Source organism: Rutidosis leptorrhynchoides, chromosome 6 (genome assembly GCF_046630445.1).
Source record: "Rutidosis leptorrhynchoides isolate AG116_Rl617_1_P2 chromosome 6, CSIRO_AGI_Rlap_v1, whole genome shotgun sequence".
Classification (NCBI taxonomy): domain Eukaryota; kingdom Viridiplantae; phylum Streptophyta; class Magnoliopsida; order Asterales; family Asteraceae; genus Rutidosis; species Rutidosis leptorrhynchoides.
Genome location: NC_092338.1, coordinates 433,955,026 through 433,976,021, shown reverse-complemented (window position 1 = coordinate 433,976,021; position 20,996 = coordinate 433,955,026). Strand labels below are relative to the sequence as shown.

The 20,996-nt window shown below is 33.6% G+C and overlaps 1 protein-coding gene across 1 annotated transcript in view; it reads left to right on the top strand.

Moving 5' to 3' along the window:
* The window catches only part of LOC139855282 (glucomannan 4-beta-mannosyltransferase 9-like), a 29,449-nt gene extending 8,453 nt beyond the window's left edge, over positions 1-20,996 (top strand). The window contains exons 4-9 of the mRNA XM_071844517.1: positions 14,374-14,484; positions 14,747-14,883; positions 15,052-15,165; positions 15,276-15,475; positions 20,556-20,750; positions 20,834-20,996. Coding sequence (XP_071700618.1) covers positions 14,374-14,484; positions 14,747-14,883; positions 15,052-15,165; positions 15,276-15,475; positions 20,556-20,750; positions 20,834-20,996 — 920 coding nt within the window. The remainder of the gene's footprint in view (positions 1-14,373; positions 14,485-14,746; positions 14,884-15,051; positions 15,166-15,275; positions 15,476-20,555; positions 20,751-20,833) is intronic.

Genomic DNA, 20,996 nt, shown 5'->3' with positions numbered 1-20,996 from the left:
CTGACAATTCATATCTTAGCGTATCTGTTACTGTAGACCTTGCCTGACATCTCTCGTAAATTTCTCCTTAATTTAAGGAATCCTGGTACTATATATATCTATGCAAACTATGCATTGAAAATACCATCCAACTATCAATTTGTGTCACTAAACTCTTCATACCAAAAATCTTTCCTGAGATCGCGTAAGATGGCCTCTACGAATCGACCAAGTTCCTCTGACTCCGAAGACAGCGTGACAGGAGCACACCAACCAATCAACTACCGTGATTACTGGAGAAAATGGGGTTGGGTTCGCGACATACTCACCCTATGGAGAAGGGAAGAAGGTACTCCATATCATGAACCGAATCTACCACCTAACCTTGGAGTACTCGACCCGCTCACCGGCGAACCTGTTCGCAACACCGTTTATACCCTTTTTGCCAGAATTTTTCGTCTTGAGACTACCATTAACGGAATTAGAGAAGATATCCGATCTCTACCTCACACTGATAACCAACCAGGGTTAGTAGAAGAAGTTAAAGAACTCTGAGCTCGAGTGTTAACTTTAGAGAGCACGATGCACAATTTGCAAGCACCAGCCGTATCACCAACACCAGTAACATCACCAACCTTAGCACCAACAGCATTAGTACCACCAACAACAACACCCGCATCACCAGCTTCGACATCTCATTCTGTACCTCGAGTATAATCATCATTCTACGTGTCGTTCTATCTATGTTATTTTCGTTCGACATGGCGATTATGTAACCTCTAATGTTTTAGAGATTATATATTCTTGTTCTAATGGTAAATCAAATGAGATTAATAGCACATTAACTCATTAAATCCGTGATTATATCTGAAGAAAATATATGTATATATGTTTTCATAAAGGTTGTAATTAAAAATTCTTTTGTACAAACTGTTAATGATGAAAATATTTTAACGGGTAGGTAATACCCGAGGAATATTTAGATTTCATATTAATAAGTTACATTGTACATTCTTCGAATCTGATTCAACAATCATTTACTATCCTATTTACAACCACAGATATACGTATCCGTTTACAGCAGAATAACCATTTTCCTTCAATTTTATATTTGGATTTTGACTTATCAGAATCCAACAAGTGGCATAATGAAGAAAATATTAGACAAAATAAAAATTGTTAGAAACAAACAAATTAACTATGAGAAATTTTGTTAAGAATCCACGCTAACAAAATCCTAGCTAACTGTTCCTAGCTAACTGATTACATTTTATTTATCGCAATTTAATTATCGTAAATTTTATTTATTGTCATTTAATTTCTGTTATTTACTTTACGCATTTAATTTATAGTCATTTAAATTCTGTTATTATTTTACGCACTTTAAATATCGGGACACGTATACAAGGTTTTGACATATCATATCGACGCATCTATATATATTATTTAGAATCACCATAGACACTCTATATGCAGTAATGATCGAGTTCTCTATACAGGGTTGAGGTTGATTCTCAAATAATATATATAATTTGAGTTGTGATCGAGTCTGAGACCTGTACACTAGTCACGATATGTATTAATTAATTCGAATAATATGTATTAAATTATTGATCTGCTGACTGTAGACTATCAACAAAGAACTATCAACAATGGACAATTAAAAATGAATTAAAATATTGATTATAACATAAGAAACTAAACAATTCTTCAAGTTGCCACTTGATTTCGTCTTAAACCTCATTTGTATCTTCACGATTACATTCTGCGTTCAAACCTTTCATGATTCTTGAAAACACCTCCATCGACAGGATGAACCAACCGCACTTCATCTACGGAAGAAAACATTGATACATATAGTTATGCACCTGAGAAACTCTCGGCAACTGAGTAAAAGTTTAACACGTAGCCGTGTTAGATCCTTTGGCATTTATTGGCAAAAATAATTTTACGATCCCTTTTCAAAGTAGCCAATTTTGTCACAGCTCCAGCAAGTCAACTTCGACTTTTCATTCGAAGTAGCCTTACTATAATCCTGATATATATACGATTACCCTTTTAATACCGGAGAATTCTTTTATATCCCACCATATAATCAGTAGACGTACCAACAACCTCGTTGCTCCTTGGCTTAAATCTCTCCGATAAATCACTATATTTATCTATTGAATTCTTATCATATACTCATCTGCATCTTGTAACGAGGACTGCCATACCAATTATCGGGAATCAGCAATCAGTACTTTGAAAACTCACAGCATATCTACATCAACAGTTATATGTATAACATTTATCTCTTAGAATTATGATCTTTCATTCTGAAATTCTGAAAAGCACTCAGTCACAAATCAATACTCTGAATGTTGAAAAAGCTTAATGAAGCAGCAGAAACTGTAGACAACCGTAAACGACCTTAATCATCGGAAGTTTGATGATAAAGTATAGTATGTTGGAAAGGCTCAGAAAAGTTGGAACTGGAAAACGGATTGAGTTAACCATGAAGGAGACCAAGGACAAATACAAGAACCATACCCTATATTCAAAGAATCCAGATAATTCTGGATCCGTTGAAATCTTTAAAGAATATCTTGCTCCGAAGTCAGGTTAAAATTTTGCGGAAAATCTTTCTCCATCAACCATCGAACTTAGAAATTCCAAAATATCATCATCAATATCTTCGATATTTCTGAGGATATTTTTATAAATATTCTCGTCCGAAATTATATACCTCCCCGTGCTTCCTGTGTATTATTATATTGGAAACATTCAATAGAAAATCTAGTACCAAAAAGCAGATTATGCGAAACTATGAAGAAAGCCGTGGACAAATCACAAAGAATAAGTTTGACTTCAAAGAATTCAAATGATTCAATGTCTGCTAAAGTCTTTAGTTAATATCTTGCTCTTTACTCTAAACTCTTGCAGACAATAGTTTCTATCATCCTCCGATCTTAGATAATCCGAGATATTATCGTATCTTTCATTATAAATATCCTCCATATTTCTGGAGATATTTTATAATTATTCTTATCTGAAATCATTAATCTCTTCGTGCTATCAGTATTACATCATATAGAAACTGTTAGTTTCTATATTCTGTAAACTTTCGAGCTTAAAATATGAATGTTATTGAAGTAATGTTGGGAACTGAAGCATGAGTTAGTATAATATAATGACACTTGATCAACGTGATTATATTACAGCAAGTCATACTGAGTTTCTAATGGGACGTGATGATTCACAGATCCTAACGTCATCACGTGCCATGTTACATAACTCTTTCATTATGATTAACTTCTGAACATATCAAGAAAGTATATTCTTGATAGTTCTATTCTCAGTGACTCTGGTAATTTGACAAATCAAATCGTGTTATTACGTTCTTTCTGGTTTAGAACATTATAGTCATTCGAAACTCCATACTTATGAATTCTGGACCATTACAAGAGATGTCCAATCGTAAAAAGAAGAAACGAAGGGACAAAGCTCCAAAAGAAATAGAAATTGGAGTATAAATCGCAGCAAAGAGGAAGGAGTATTAACTGGGGATGACAATAGAAGCAGGGACTTCGAAATATCAGGGAAGATATACAGCCCAATAACAACACATAAATTACAAACCGTGAATATCAGTGCGTATAGCAATATAAAGATACGGGAGGATTATAAATACAATAACCACTAGAGCATAGTAGAAATAAACAGATTCTTCTGGTGAAAGTTGGAAAAGAAGAATGAACATTACGATAGACAGAATGAGAACAAGGATTAGAACTTGATTAAGCATTTTCACAATCTTTTGGATGTATGGACTAAGTAATAAAGCATAGGAATGATGAAAATAATGGAACGGAAAAAGTTTAAATTTATAATGGAAGTATCGGACAGAGTAATCGAGACAGATCACCGTATTTAATTATAAAGATCTTAATTTCTTTATTCGCCGAAGAATCAAATCTTTTAGATTTCGAAGATTTTCTTAGAATCTCTTGAATTCCGGAATTCAACTAAGACAACGTCAAAAGTTAAAAAGAACCTTATTTTCTAAATTCAACCCTGAATACGTCAAAAGCTAAGACAAATCTCTATTTCTTCATTTCATTCTTTTGTGATAACTTTACTCTACGCTTCGGATAATCAAATTGTTTTACCCATATTACTCAGTGATGATAACACTATGTTTATCAACTCATATTCGTTATGAAAACATTTTTATTGTTAACCATGACCACCTCACTCAAATTTCGGGACGAAATTTCTCTAACGGGTAGGTACTGTGATGACCCGGAAATTTCCGATCAAATTTAAACTTTAATCTTTATATGTTTCTGTAACGACCCGTCAAAATCGCTATTGACGCAGCACGTTAGTCATTGATTCCACAGTGAGGTTTTGACCTCTATATGATACGTTTTGATAAAATATTGCATTCATTAAAATAAGTGACTTTCTAAACATAGAAAGTTATAAACATGTGGGCGAGTGCTTAGGTATAAGCAAAACCCCAAAATACATAAGTCTTTAATTTACAGGTTGACTTCACAGTCCAATTATTTATTACACAACGCAGTTTTATTTTGAATGCAGTAAACTTTGTACAAAGCATGAGAGACTCCATGCAGGCAACAAGCACATCACAGCGGAAGCATTCTAAGGACCTGAGAATAAAACATGCTAAAAAGTCAACACGAATGTTGGTGAGTTATAGGTTTAATTGCTCGAGTCATAAACATGTATAAAGATAGACCACAAGATTTCATCAAAAGTTTATCAATAGATTCTACGTAACAGAGCACCCTGGTAACTAAACTTAACGCTATAGTGATAATTACCCCATTCGTTTTAATACACGCAAACCAACGTGTCTTAAACTCAAATAACATACGTCCGTTAAAAGGCTAGCGCTCTAGCTCGGACGGGGATGTCAAGCCCTATGGATCCATATACAATTATTCGCGCCCACCAGTCCATATCCTATGTACTGGCAGCTACTAGTTACCAAAGCTAAGGGATTTCCGGTTTAACTCAGTGTAGAATTTAGTATGTACTTGTGTCTTATCGCGTTTAAAATAAATTGCATGTATTCTCAGCCCAAAAATATTTAAAGTATTTAAAAAAGGGATCTATAACTCACAGTTCAATATTGAGACTCAATATTGTAGGCAAATTGCGTAGACGTAATGATGGTAGATGACTGTATGGTTGGCCTTGGATTCAAGAACAATACCCCGAATAATACCCCGAACAATACCCAATATTTCCTTAGCTTAAAGCGATTTGAAACCCGAATTAAAAATACCCTCGTATATACCTTATTATTATTTAAATTATAAATTATAAATTATAATTATCATTTACTCTTACAGAAGAATAAAAGAAGTGAATGTGTGATGAATCGTGCAGAAAACTGGCGTATTTATATTACTTTTCGATTTACTGTAGCTCATGCGATCGCATGAGTTTTCAGTGTTTTTGCCATGCGATCGCATGGCCGCCTTATCCGTCTTTGTTTGCTAGTTCGTCGACATCAAATAGTGTTTACTGTAGCAAATAGTGTACTGTAGCAAATAGTGTTTACTGTAGCAAAAAGTGTTTTACTATAGCAAATAGTGTTTTACTGTAGCAAAGTAATTTTTACTGTAGCAAATAGGGTTTTACTGTAGGAAAGTCGTTTTTACTTGTACATATATATATATACATACATATAATTGTTCATGAATCGTCGAGAGTAATCAAAGGTAATTGTATATATGAAACAGTTCTAAAATTTTGAGACTCAATCTAACAGACTTTGTTTAGCGTGTTAAAATAATAAATCGTATAGAGAATTGGTTTAAATAAGTCAAAAATTTTCGGGTCATCACAGTACCTCCCCCTTAAAGAAAATTTCGTCCCGAAATTTTGAGTAGTACCTGTTTCATGAGCGATATCAGTGAACAAATGTGGATACTTTTGCTTCATTTGATCTTCACGTTCCCAAGTAAACTCGGGTCCTCGTCTTGCGTTCCAACGAACTCTAACTATCGGTATTTTGCTTTGTTTTAATTGTTTGACCTCACGGTCCATGATTTCAACAGGTTCTTCGATAAAATGGAGTTTATCATTGATTCGTATTTTGTCAAGAGGAATTACGACATCCTCTTCAGCTAAACATTTCTTCAAATTTGACACGTGAAATGTGTTGTGAACACTACTAAGTTCTTGCAGTAGCTTTAATCGATAAGCAACTGTTCCAATTCTTTCGGTGATTTCAAAGGGTCCTACATACCTAGGACTTAGCTTTCCTCATTTACCGAATCGTACAACGCCTTTCCAGGGTGACACTTTCAACATGACTTTGTCGCCTACTTGAAATTCTAGCGGTTTTCTTCTTACATCAGCATAACTCTTTTGGCGACTCATGGCCGTTTTCAATCGCTGTTGTATTTGAATGATCTTTTCGGTGGTTTCGTGAATAATTTCTGGTCCAGTAAGTTGTCTTTCTCCTACTTCACTCCAACATATAGGAGATCTGCACTTTCTACCGTAAAGTGCTTCAAATGGCGCTGCGTTGATGCTCGTATGATAGCTGTTATTGTATGAAAATTCTGCCAACGTTAAGTGTCGATCCCAACTGGTTCCAAAGTCAATCACGCATGCCCGTAACATGTCTTCCAATGTTTGTATTGTTCTTTCACTTTGACCATCTGTCTGTGGGTGATAAGCGGTGCTCATATCTAATCGAGTTCCCAATGCTTTTTGTAATGACTGCCAGAAACGTGATGTGAATCGGGTGTCGCGATCAGATATGATAGAGATGGGTACACCATGCCTGGAAATACTTTTATCAACAAAACGAAACTAACTACGTTCGAACCCGACAGTTTTTAAAAAACACTAAAGACGACAACACCTAAAACGGCGGCTAACCCATAGGCTGTTTACCCTTGTGTAAATACATAAAACTACGTTAAATATGAATACGCATGCCGAAAGCCCACGCCGCATCGCGCGAGCCGGACCGGAACTAGTTGTTCCTATATTTCATATCCAAATTATCAATAAAGGGGGATCCCTGATACTCGAAAGGAAACCCGTTAATCCAACAGTTAGTAAGTAAATTGAGATCCGTCAGATATGAGTTAAAGCTTGGGTTTGGGTTCGGGACCGTGGTTACTTATACCCGGCTCGTTGCCATCCTTACCTACTTGTTATTGTATTTTTAATTTTTTTTTATTTTTTGGAAAGACAGAATTTTATTAATCCTAAATGCTAAATGGAAAAAAAAAATTGGTCGTTTGATAGAACCAAAACGACATCAAAAAAATAAACAAAATACCCCCCAAACTTTCCCCAACTTACACTTCTAACCCCTATAAATAAATATGTATATATATAAATGTAAATACATACACTGATTGGAAATTATAAATTATATTCAATAGAATTAAATATGGAAAATAATATATAAGATAATAATTTTGTAATTTAAAATGAATCTATAAATATATATATATATATATATATATATATATATATATATATATATATATATATATATATATATATATATATATATATATATATATATATATATATTCAATACATAAAAATTATTATATATATATAAATATTGTAATAAATAAATATTAAAGAATTCAATATATTATAATCAGTAAATATAATAAAATTAATAAATTGTGTTATATCAAATTTAATTACAAGATTTAACGTAATTGATATATTAATATTATTATCAATAATTTCCTTATTATAAATTGTAAAATTTGATATGTATAACTTGTTATATTATTATTATGATTATTAATATCAATATCATTCTTAACAATGTCATTATTATTATTAGTATTATCATTATCACTATTATTATTAATAGTAACATTATTAAAGTTATTATTATCAATACTTTTATTACTTTATTCATTATACTTATTATTAGTATTATCTTGTTATCAATATTATTATGATTATAATTATAATTATTATTAAATATACCATTAGATTTAATTATTAAACTTATTATTATTATTATTAAAAAGACCATTCATATTACCATTATTATGGAAATCATTATAAATATTATCATAAAGATAATACAAATTATAATAAATATCATTTTTATTATTATTATAGTTGTTAAAATTATTATTATTATTATTATTTATATAAATAATAGTATTATTATTAATCTACTTATTTATTTATTTAGTATTACTTGTTTATTTATTTATTTATTTATTTATTTATTTATTTATTTATTGTTAAATCAGTTAAAGGGATTGATTCAGTGCTTGTTGCTTTCAATCTTTATACGTAATTTGTTTTTGTCTCCTATCTGGTACAAGATTCGATTTAATAACATTAGCAAACAAATTCTGTTGAATGTCTCGATCAATTTATTCAGTTATCTATTTATTTATTTATTTCTTTCTGAGTAATTTTGTTTCTGTCGACTCTTTCCCATTCTTAAAGCATTCGAATTCCATTTGCCAATGAGGAATTCATTTGTCTTTCTCCACTCTCTATATCAAATACACAGATTACTTAAACTGCCATTTTTTAGGGATTAATCAAAAAAAATAAAGAAGGAACCTAGCTTTTCCCCTGTACGTATACATCTTTTCAAAAAGCTCGACTTCATTTGAAAATTTCAAAATCTGATATTGCAGTTGTGTTAGGATTTATTTGGTCAAACTATTTGCAAAATTTCAATCGTTAATCCCTTGAATTGATCTCCAATTTTGAGGTCAAAGTGCTAATTTAAAAAGTCAACAATTTTGATTCATCGCGAAAATTGATATCAGTTTGATGTTTAGGAGTAGTTTACAACTTATTTCATGTTGAACACATTATCTAAAACAGTCCAGATTTTAAAAATTGAGTTTGAGTTCATCCCCCTCGTTATCTTTCTGTTACAGCATATTTAGATATATTTTTTTTTCTTTTCCTGTCTGATAATTTAATCCAAACGTATGCAGGCTGTTTTCGTTTCAACTTTTAGTCTTAATTCAAACTTCGAGCTCCTTATTTTGTTTATCGAATGTCTCTGTCGAGTATTTTTTTTTTTTTTTGTTTGTAGAAGATGAAGAACACAAAAAAAAAAATGGTTAAAAACGTTTAAGTTATAAAATGAAACAGAAACATAAGCAGCAGCAGCAGCGTGTTGGTTTGTATGGATGTCGGGTAACGAGAGGTCGTGGGTTCGAGCCCCGTTGCGGGCAATTCTTTTTAGGAAGCTTATTAAAGGGTATAACCATTTTTTTTTTAATTATCTATTATTATTATTATTATTATTATTATTATTATTATTATTATTATTATTATTATTGTTGTTGTTGTATGATATTTATTATTATTATTATTATCATAGATACAAGTAATATAACTATTATTATTATTATTCATATAAATATTACAAGTGTAATCTTTATGATTAATTTATTATTCTAAGTAGTATTATTATTATTTTGATTATTAATATTATTAATATTGTGAAAATAATACAAATTATTATTATCTTCATAAATATTAGTATTATTATCACTTTATAAATATTAGCACCATTACTATTAATATAAGTATATTATTAGTATTATTATCATTATTTTTATCACTAATGAAATCATAACCATTATTATATTAATTAACAGTATTTTGTATTATAATTATTATCATTTTTATTATTAATATTACTCTAGTGTTACTATAACTATTATTTTGAAAATAAAAGATTAAGTATATAAAAATAAATATAATAACCATAACTTAAATATATAATTACTTTATTTAAAATATATAAGTTAGTAATATAGAAATTATCACTAATAATAATACAAATATTTGCTAGATTATGATTATATGTATTAATGATTATACAAATGATATAGGTTCGTGAATCCGAGGCCAACCTTACATTTGTTAAATGTCGTCATATGTATTTTTACTACAAAATACAATACGGTGAGTTTCATTACTCCCTTTTTAAATGTTTTACAATATTTATATGCGTGAGTTTTATTTGAATCCCTTTTACTCTTTACATTTTTGGGACTGAGAATACATGCAAATGCTTTATTAACTGTTTTACAATAATTATATGTGCGAGTTTCATTTACCTTTTTACCCTTTATATTTTTGGGCTGAGAATACATGCGCAATTTTTATAAATGTTTTTACGAAATAGACACAAGTAATCAAAACTACATTATATGGTTGAATGATTGAAATCGAATATGCCCCTTTTTATTAAGTCTGGTAATCTAAGAATTAGGGAACAGACACCCTAATTGACGCGAATCCTAAAGATAGATCTATCGGGCCCAACAAGCCCCATCCAAAGTACCGGATGCTTTAGTACTTCGAAATTTATATCATGTCCGATGGAGGATCCCGGAATGATGGGGATATTCTTATATACATATTGTGAATGTCGGTTACTAGGTGTTCAATCCATATGAATGATATTTTTGTCTCTATGCATGGGACGTATGTTTACGAGAAATGGAAATATGAAATCTTGTGGTCTATTAATATTATGAAATAATTATTTATGTTAAACTAATGAACTCACCAACCTTTTGGTTGACACTTTAAAGCATGTTTATTCTCAGGTACGAAAGAAATCTTCCGCTGTGTAATTGCTCATTTTAAAGATATTACTTGGAGTCATTCATGACATATTTCAAAAGACGTTGCATTCGAGTCGTTGAGATCATCAAGATTATTATTAAATCATTTATAGTTAGATATATTATAAAATGGTATGCATGCCGTCAACTTTCGTTGTAATGAAAGTTTGTCTTTTCAAAAACGAATGCAATGTTTGTAAAATGTATCATATAGAGGTCAAATACCTCGCGATGTAATCAACTGTTGTGAATCGTTTATAATCGATATGGACTTCGTCCGGATGAATTAGGACGGGTCCTTTCAGGCACCGCCACGCCTCAATGGGGATCTGGTCCGGTCCCGCAGCTTTATTTCTCCCCATTTTTCGTAGTGCTGATCTTACTTCCTCGTGGTTGATCCTCCTAAAATCTATGTTGTTCTGGGATTGTTTAATCTCAGATTCTTGCGGGTCTTCGAGACATTCAGGTCTTCCTCCGGCGAAAAGGGAGGAGAAGTAACCTTCCCATCTTTTTCGAATTTCGTCTTCCTTTACTAAGGATTGACCAGCTTCATTTTTGATAAACTTGATGTTATCTAGGTCCCTGCGCCTTCGCTCCCTAGCTTTGGCTATCCTGTAGATATCGTTAGCTCCTTCTTTGGAGTCTAGTTTCCTATACAAATCTTCGTATGCCTTATCTTTAGCACGTGCTACAGCCTTCTTAGCCTCTCTTTTGGCTTCTTTATATCTCTCTTCAACCCTAGTTCTACCCTCCGGGGTCCCCTCCCGGCAAGTAATGAGCTCCCTAAACCTTAGTTGCTTAAACACGACTTTGCTTTGAACTTCGTCACTAAGCCACCATGATTCTCTATCCGACCTATGTCCTCTCGAAGTTCCTACTTTTCAACGAAACCTATCTTTTCGCTCGCTATATGTTAAATTTATTCGACATCAACGTTCAACTCGAAATTTTTTTACAAAGACAACGCAACTAACTATACGCGAAACGGACGTACTTAAAAAAAATGTTAAATATTTCAGCCTAACTTTCTTACATATACATACACGTACAATAAACAACTCAAACTAACTACATCATATCGACGGTTCCGTTCCTTTTTTTTAAGCAATCTTCCTGTCGTCAAAAACGGCAGACCATTATGTATACTAGGTACTAACCACGTGTATCCAAATACACCCGTGGTAACACGTTTTTAATTCTGTATATACATAATACTACGTTAAATATGAATATTCAATTCAAAAAATCCCGTCGCATCGCGGGAGCCACTTTTTCTATTTTTTTTTTTTTTTTTTGGACAGCGATTACTGACCCAATAATAATCTAATGTACATGTAATCTCAATAATTTCGACTGTTGACAAGCCTCCTAATACATGTCCACACGCCTGCTTGTTATTGTATAAGCCTCCTAATACATGTTAACATAGTGATAACTGTAATTTCTCTAGTAATTTTGCTATAATGTATGTTCCTATTCCTATAAAGCACGTGCCGAATACTTAATTATATGTCGTTAAAAAAATACTTAATTTTTTTTATTTTTTTTAAATACTTAATTATGTCGTAATTTTTTACACTTATTAATTCAATCCGTTATTTACCTTTTTTTGTGCATGCATCAATTCAAATTCCGGTATATAAAAAACTTTAAATTTTTTGAATATACAACATATATCACAGGTCTACTAGTTAGTAAAATGCTTTCTTTAATTCCCTTTTCTATCTCGGACATATTTAAATATCTTTGGTATAGTTTCTTTGAACCTTTTTATTAGTTGTAGGTAACCTTCAAACCGACACAATTAGGTCACTTTCAGCCAACTAAACCTTAATCAAATTGAATCAACACAATTTAAAAGACTTGTATGCATACTGAAAAGGACCCTGTTTTTTTTTTTTTTTTTTTTTTTTTTTTTTCCGAAGGCAAAATAAAAAATAAATAAATAATTCGAAGAATTCTATTGTTTGCCCGTCTAGGCACGTGCTAGTAATCTTTAATTCTAGTAAAAATCCTGTGACAACCTAAAGTTTTAAAAAATTTACTTTAGATTCACCATTCAAGTTGATATTTAGTCGAAATACATTGTTAGCGAGGTGAATTTATCACGACCTTAAAACCACCCGTTACAGTGACATTTACGTATAAGTAAATTTGCGGTTTTACATGTTTTTGACTATGACGGAGTCATACTATCATTTTTGATGGGTTGTAATGCTAAGAGTCAAATATGAAGGTTTATTTTTTGTAAGAAGGTTTTAAGTGATGTAGCAAGTTACGGAGTATAATTGGAAGTTGAGTGCAAAAGAAATAAATTAATAATATATATTCGGTGTCAAATTTTGATTGGATGTTAATTTCATTTTTTGCATCCGAAGTTGCCTCCCGCCCTGATGAGGTCAAAAAGTAACGACTCATTAGGGGCGTTTTGTTCATCAAAATTGGGCAACTTTTAGAGAAATTTAAATTTGACGCGAATATGGTTTAACAATTAGATTATTTTAGGATGGTTGTATTAATAGATGACTATTGATTTATGATTCTCACATTTCTTACTATCAATCATCTTAGTCAATATCATAATCATAATAACACATGGAAGAAAATAAGAAATATAGTTTGCAGTTGGAATTTATAGATGACACATATGATAATTCTAAGATATTGGCAGGATTATTGAGATGAAATTATCGGAGAAAAAAGTTATTTCTTTAGTTAGATCGTATAAAAAAACTAAATAGTGCATCATCTAGAGTAGAGTGTTTCATTTTTTTTTTAACAGGAAAACAAAAATATAATTAAAAGCCAAATCGGCAAACCAAAACAACAATGTGCAGCCCAACAGGCCCACCGGACAACAAATACACGACCAAAAAAGGCACAAAAAAAAAAGAGTAGAGTGTTTCATAAAATTACCGTACTAAATTTTTGCATGAAAAAAAAAATAATACAATTGTTTAATAATTGTTGCTGATATAATTTAAAGAGGATACTACATAAAATTTATGTGCTTATTGGTTAAGAGACTATTTCAACTCTGAATAATTCAATACTAAACCATTCAGCACCATATGTCATTCAGAGATTAGGTGCCGAATGGTTCACAAGTCAGCATTAAATTTAATTAAGAGGTAATCAAAAGCACCCTTAGTAGATTAATCAATGTTCGTGACAGATTACGCTGTATTGAAAAACGTTAAAAGACTTGGTATTAGCCTCTAAAGGCAGCATATTTTATGATACAGGTTAGACCATGCTTTATGAGCAAAAGCCACACTTGTGGGATGTCCACGCGGCAAAAGCCACACCCATTTTTCGGGTTACGGGGCGTGGGTAGGTTTTCAACGGGTAATGTAATGGGCCTTGAGAAAATTTGATTGGTTGATTTTTTTTTTTTTTTTTTTTTCATATATACTTCATTTATCATCTTTTTATTCAATGTACCAAATATATTTTACCACATCAATAGTACACCTTTCATCCACATTTCAACCCACACTACCATAATCAACTCACATCGTCACGTCATCAAAAAACCTCAACCCACACCACATACTATAACGAATGGTCTTAGTATTAGCCTAGAGAGAGATATTTATGATACATGCTAACAAGATCATACGATTTATCAAGTACGGAGTAGTAAATTTTGTAAATATTTCATGTAGTGTACAAACGAAATGAACCCACAAAATCGTAAATGTAGCAAAAGAAAAAGACGATAAAAGTACTAGAAACTATGCGATTAACGATATCTGCCGCGCAGTAAACTCAGATGAATGCTTAATGACGAGAATGCAAGAAATGTCACTAGACTACCATTTCAAAGTGGAGCAAGAAGCTGGTTCCTCAACATACGCCTTTTTTGGATTCAATGGTAATCAGTTATATATATGTGCATTCATATTTTTATTATCATTAATTTCATTCTGTTTTTGTTTATGCTAAATTGACATACTTTGTTATCTCAGTAATTTCATTAGTGTTTTACAGCACCGTTAATTATCAGTGATTTATATTAAAATTCCTTGTATTGAAATTTTGATACGCAATAGTCCCGTAACTATACGTTTTTTCCTAAAATAGTCAGTGCTGCTATTTTAATTTGTCCCAAAATAACGAGTTGAATATTTTTGTAGGAACTGCGGGTGTTTGGCGAATGGCTGCGATTAATGAGGCAGGAGGATGGAAGGCACGAACGACAGTCGAAGATATGGATTTGGCTGTTCGAGCTACTCTTAAAGGATGGAAGTTTTTGTACCTTGGTTCATTAAAGGTATACATAATTCAAAATGAAGAAAAAATTTCAATGTATGATCTTCGATATTCTGAACCGAAAAAAACCTTATTCGTTTACTTGTTTGATTTCCAAGCCGTCCGGCTACCTTTATATAGAATAAAAATTTTGTCATGATATAATCTTACTTTGTGTTTTCATATACAGGTTAAAAATGAACTGCCGAGTACATTAAAAGCCTATCGTTACCAACAACATCGTTGGTCTTGTGGTCCGGCTAACCTTTTTAGGAAAATGTTCTTCGAGATCATGACAAATAAGGTATGAATGTATGTTCAAAACATGATCATTACTTTAATATTCTTTATTTTCGAGACTTTATTTGATCAATAGATAGCGCAAATTGTGAACTTTTTAATTTTTATATGCAGAAAGTGACATTTTGGAAGAAACTATACGTGATGTACAACTTCTTCTTCGTACGAAAGATTGTAGCTCATATAGTTACATTCGTGTTTTATTGTGTTGTATTTCCTGCGACTGTGATGGTACCCGAAGTCGAGATTCCAAGATGGGGTGCAGTTTATTTACCAACTATCATCACCCTTCTGAATGCACTTGGAACTCCAAGGTTATTAGCTATAGATCTGCTTTATATATTTTCATTTTCTTTTTTTTTAACGGCGGTTACGAATCACTTACGGGGTTCGGACACGATGTCGGAACCCACCCGTCTGATCATTTCCTGGGATGAACCATTACAGTTCTACCGTCTCTCGGGAAGAAACCCCATTGTGAATCCATAAGGGCATTGAGTGTGGTAAAACCCCACCGGGTGAGGTGTTAAACGTAATACGTCTGAGACCTCTGAATCCCATGAAATGGGCCGGTAACTTCTATGGAAATATTTTTACATCTAACGGGGTCGAACTCCTTACCTCCCTTGTGGGAAGGCAGGTCACCACCAACAAACCAACATCTTGACATTTATATATTTGTTTGTGTTGGATCTTTGAGCTAGTCCAATGAACTTTGGGCCTGTCTACTTTGTGTTAGCCCATTTAGTTTGCTTGCACGTTTTATTTGTTTAGTTTGAATTGTTATTCCGGTTATTTAGTCTACATCCGATTTAATAGCTGTTACTCGTTCTTCATTTACCGTTGTATTCTGTTTGATTGTAAGGCTATTTAAGTCAGTTTGTTGATTGAATAAAGCAAGCAATTCGTTCCAATTGATCTGTGTTATTAGCAAACCCTTTCAATTTGGTATCAGAGCAAAATCACTAAGCAAAATCAAACTCCAAACTTCAATTGAATCAGAGAGCTATGGCGGATGAGAAAATCCAGATACCCAAGTTTGATGGGTACTATGATCACTGGAGTGAACTAATGGAAAACCTGATTCGTGCAAAAGGGTTATGGCACATCATTGAGCAAGGTGTTGTTGAACCTGCACGTCCAGGTGTTCCTTTGAGCGATGCACAACAAAAGCAACTCGATACTGCACGTATGAAAAATCATCAGGTAAAGCATTATCTATTTCAGGCGTTGAGTCGAGAAGTCTTTGAGCAGATACTGGATCGTAGTTCTTCCAAAATTGTGTGGGAATCTATGAAGTCGAAGTTTGGGGGAAATACTATGGTAAAACGATCATTGTTGAATTCGTTAAGAAGAGAATTTGAGGTTTTGGCTATGAAGAGTGATGAAACAATCACTGAATATTTTGCACGTGTTATGGCTGTTTCAAACAAAATACGTAGTAATTGTGAAGTAATGCCAGACTCGAAGATTGTTGAAAAGATTCTCCGTACTTTGACTGATAAATTCACATACATAGTTGTGTCAATTGAAGAGGCTCAAGATACGGAGAAGATGACCATTGACGAATTGCAAAGTTCTTTAGTGGTGCATGAGCAAAAGTTCAGACGTATTAGCAATGAAGGAGAAGATCAAGCACTAAAAGTTGAAGATTATGCAAACACACGTGGAAGAGGTAGAGGGCGTGGCTCATATAGAGGCAGAGGTCGAGGTCGTAGTCGATCAAGCTTTGACAAGTCAACGGTGGAGTGTTATAAATGTCATAGTTTGGGTCACTTCCAATATGAGTGTCCAAAGTGGAATAAAGAGGCAAATTTTGCAGAATATGATGAGGAAGATGAGATGTTGCTGATGACTTATGAGAAGAACAACTCGAAGACAAACACATGGTTCTTGGACTCCGGGTGCTCGAACCATATGTGTGGTGATCTTGCCAAGTTTACAACACTGGATCAGTCATTCAAGCATACTGTCAAACTTGGAAATGATACACGGATGAAAGTTGAAGGTAAGGGTTCTATCAAGCTTTCAGTTAACAAAGCAAATTATATAGTGATGAGGTCTAATTTGTTCCCGATTTGAACAATAACTTGTTGAGTGTTGGGCAATTGGAAGAGAAAGGTTTGGAAATATTGTTTAAGTGTGGTATGTGCACCATCTATCATCCTGTGAAAGGCAAGATTGCAAGCTTGCACAAGTCAACAAATAGAATGTATAAGTTGTTGACTGGTAACAATGAGTCAGCTGAAGAAAAGTGCTTAAAGGTTAGCGAAAGTGATCAGGCAAAATTATGGCATCAAAGGTATGGGCATTTGAGTTACAAGGGTCTAAAAATTCTGTATAACAAAGGCATGGTGAGTGGACTGCCAAATGTCACTCCTGAATCAGTAATATGTGACTCTTGTATGAAAGGGAAGCAACACCGTGCACCAATTCCAAAGGTCAGTGTATGGAGGGCTGTTGTGAAGTTACAACAAGTGCACGCAGATCTTTGTGGCCCAATAACGCCATCATCGAATAGTGGTAAGAGATATGTTTTCTGTATCATAGATGACTTCTCCAGAAAATGTTGGGTGTATTTTTTGAAAGAAAAATCCTAGGCATTATCCTATTTCAAGACTTTCAAAGCACAAGTAGAGAATGAAACGGGGATGACGATTAAATGCCTGAGGACAGATAGAGGAGGTGAATTCAACTCAACGGAATTCAATGATTTTTGCAAGGAGCACGGGATAAAGCGACAACTCACTACCTCGTATACTCCACAACAAAATGGAGTAGCCGAGCGTAAGAACAGAACTATAATGAATTTGGTTCGTGCTATCATGATCGAGAAGAATGTTCCGAAAACATTTTGGCCCGAAGCAGTGAGATGGGTCAATCATGTTTTAAACCGATCGCCTACAATTGCTGTCAAAAACACAACACCGGAGGAGGCCTGGAGTGATAGAAAGCCAAATGTGGAGTATTTTAGAGTGTTTGGATGTGTAGGACATGTACACATTCCAGATGCACGAAGAACTAAAATGGAAGATAAAAGCATTCGATGTGTATTGTTGGGTTTCAGTGAAGAGTCTAAAGGTTATCGTATGTATAATCCACTCACTAAGAAGATCACAGTTAGTAAAGATGTTATTTTTGATGAAGAAACTGCTTGGAATTGGGATGATCGTTATGAAAATTCACAGAAAATGGAACTGGAGTGGAAAGAAGAAATTGATAATAATGATGAACAAGTGTCTGATGAGCAAGTACCTGTACCTGATCAGACAACAAATGAAGATGAAGATTCTGAAGTACAAGAAGGTCAAGATGAAACATTAAGGGAGGGCAATGCAAGACAAAGAAATCCTCCCAGTTGGTTACAAGATTATATTTCTGGTGAAGGGCTATCTGATGACGAGGCAAATTTAATGTACATGATTTCATCTGACCCGATGAATTATGAGGAAGCTGCTAAGCATTTAATGTACATGATTTCATCCGACCCGATGAATTATGAGGAAGCTGCTAAGCATGAAGTATGAAGGAAAGCCATGGATGCGGAATTAAATTCGATCGAGGTGAATAATACATGGTCACTTGTTGAGTTTCCAACAGGAGCCAAAGCTATTGGTGTCAAATGGATATACAAAACGAAGTTAAATGAATCTGGTGCTATAGACAAACACAAGGCCAGACTAGTAGTAAAGGGGTACGCTCAAGAACATGGTGTTGACTATGGTGAAGTGTTTGCACCATTAGCTAGAATGGACACTGTTCGAATTATCATGGCAGTTGCAGCATCAAAAGGGTGGAAGCTACATCAATTGGATGTAAAATCGGCATTTTTATAAGGTAAATTAGAGGAAGAAGTGTTTGTTGAACAACCTGATGGTTATAAAGTAAAGGAAAAAGAAATGATGATGTATAAATTAGAGAAAGCTTTGTATGGTTTGAAGCAAGCTCCAAGGGCATGGTTCAATCGAATCGAATCATACTTTATCAAGGAGGGTTTCAAAGTGAGTCCAAGTGAACAGACTCTTTTTGTCAAAGAAAGTGGAGGTAATATTATTATTGTTAGTATTTATGTTGATGATTTGTTATTTACTAGCAATGATTTGAAGATGATTGAAACTTTTAAGTCCTCGATGAAGAAAGAATTTGATATGACTGATTTGGGAGAGATGAAATATTTTTTGGGCATCGAAGTGCTACAACGAGAAGATGGTATTTTCATATGCCAAAGAAAGTATGCAACGGAAATTTTAGAAAGGTTTGGAATGAGCAACTATAATGAGGTACGTAATCCAATTACCACTGGTTTTTAAATTGATAAAGATGAGGATGGCATTAAGGTGGACACTACAGCTTTCAAACAAATTGTTGGGAGTCTATTGTACACACGGCCAGATATTATGTTTGTAGTAAGCCTTATCAGTCGTTTCATGGCATGCCCAACTCGGCTGCATTTTTCTGTTTTGAAAAGGATATTACGATATATCAAAGGTACTGTAGATGTTGGGATATTTTATAAGAGGAATGGAGATCGAAGATTATTGGGGTATACAGATAGCGATTATGCAGGCGACAATAATGATAGCAGAAGTACGTCGGGATACGTATTCATGATGAGTGGTGGGGCAGTGGCTTGGTCATCTAAAAAGCAACCCATTGTTACCTTATCAACAACCGAAGCTGAATTTGTAGCGGCTGTTGGATGTGCGTGTCAAGCCATTTGGATGAAGAAAATAATGGAGGAAATCGGCTGTGCACAAGAAGAAAGTATAACTATTATGTGTGATAACACGTCTACAATCAAGCTGGCTAAAAACGCAGTGTTTCATGGGCGAACAAAGCACATTCGGGTAAGATATCATTTCTTGCGAGAGCTTACAAAAGATGGCACAGTGGAATTGAAGTTTTGTGGTACAAAGGAGCAACTAGCTGATATATTGACAAAGGCTTTGAAGCTTGAAAGCTTTCAGAAGATCAAAGAAGAGATGGGTCTTGTTGCTGCATCTAAGTTGAACTAATTGTCAACTAAAGGACGATTAGTTCAAGGGAGGGTTTGTTGGATCTTTGAGCTAGTCCAATGAACTTTGGGCTTGTCTAGTTTGTGTTAGCCCATTTAGTTTGCTTGCACGTTTTTTTTGTTTAGTTTGAATTGTTATTCCGGTTATTTAGTCTAGATCCTATTTAATAGCTGTTACTCGTTCTTCATTTACCGTTGTATTCTGTTTGATTGTAAGGCTATTTAAGCCAGTTTGTTGATTGAATAAAGCAAGCAATTCGTTCCAATTGATCTGTGTTATTAGCAAACCCTTTCAGTTTGTTAGTATTTCTTTTCGGAAAAATACTTTTTTTTTTCTATACTGCAAATGTGTGTTTCAGCTAATCATTTTGATTTTGTAGGTCTTTTCATTTGTTGGTGTTTTGGATTCTTTTTGAAAATGTCATGTCCCTTCACCGGACTAAAGCTACATTCATCGGACTTTTTGAAGCTCAAAGAGTGAACGAATGGGTCGTCACTGAGAAGCATGGAGACGCTGCCAAGGTTAAAATGACGACAAAACAGCTTAAAAAACCTCGCTTCAAAATTGGGGAAAGGTAAGTTTTCTTGATAAACTTTATACATAGTAAACGTCAAACGAGACATGTAATTTAAGCGATGAGATTATGAATCCCCGCAGGTTTCTTTGGTTAGAGCTTGGTGCCGGCTTTTTTCTCTTCACATGTGGTTTCTACGATCTTGCATTTGGGAAGTATCGCTACTACATTTACTTGTTCACTCAAGCTATAGCCTTTTTCATAATGGGTTTTGGTTATGTTGGTACTAATGTCCCCAGTTCGTAG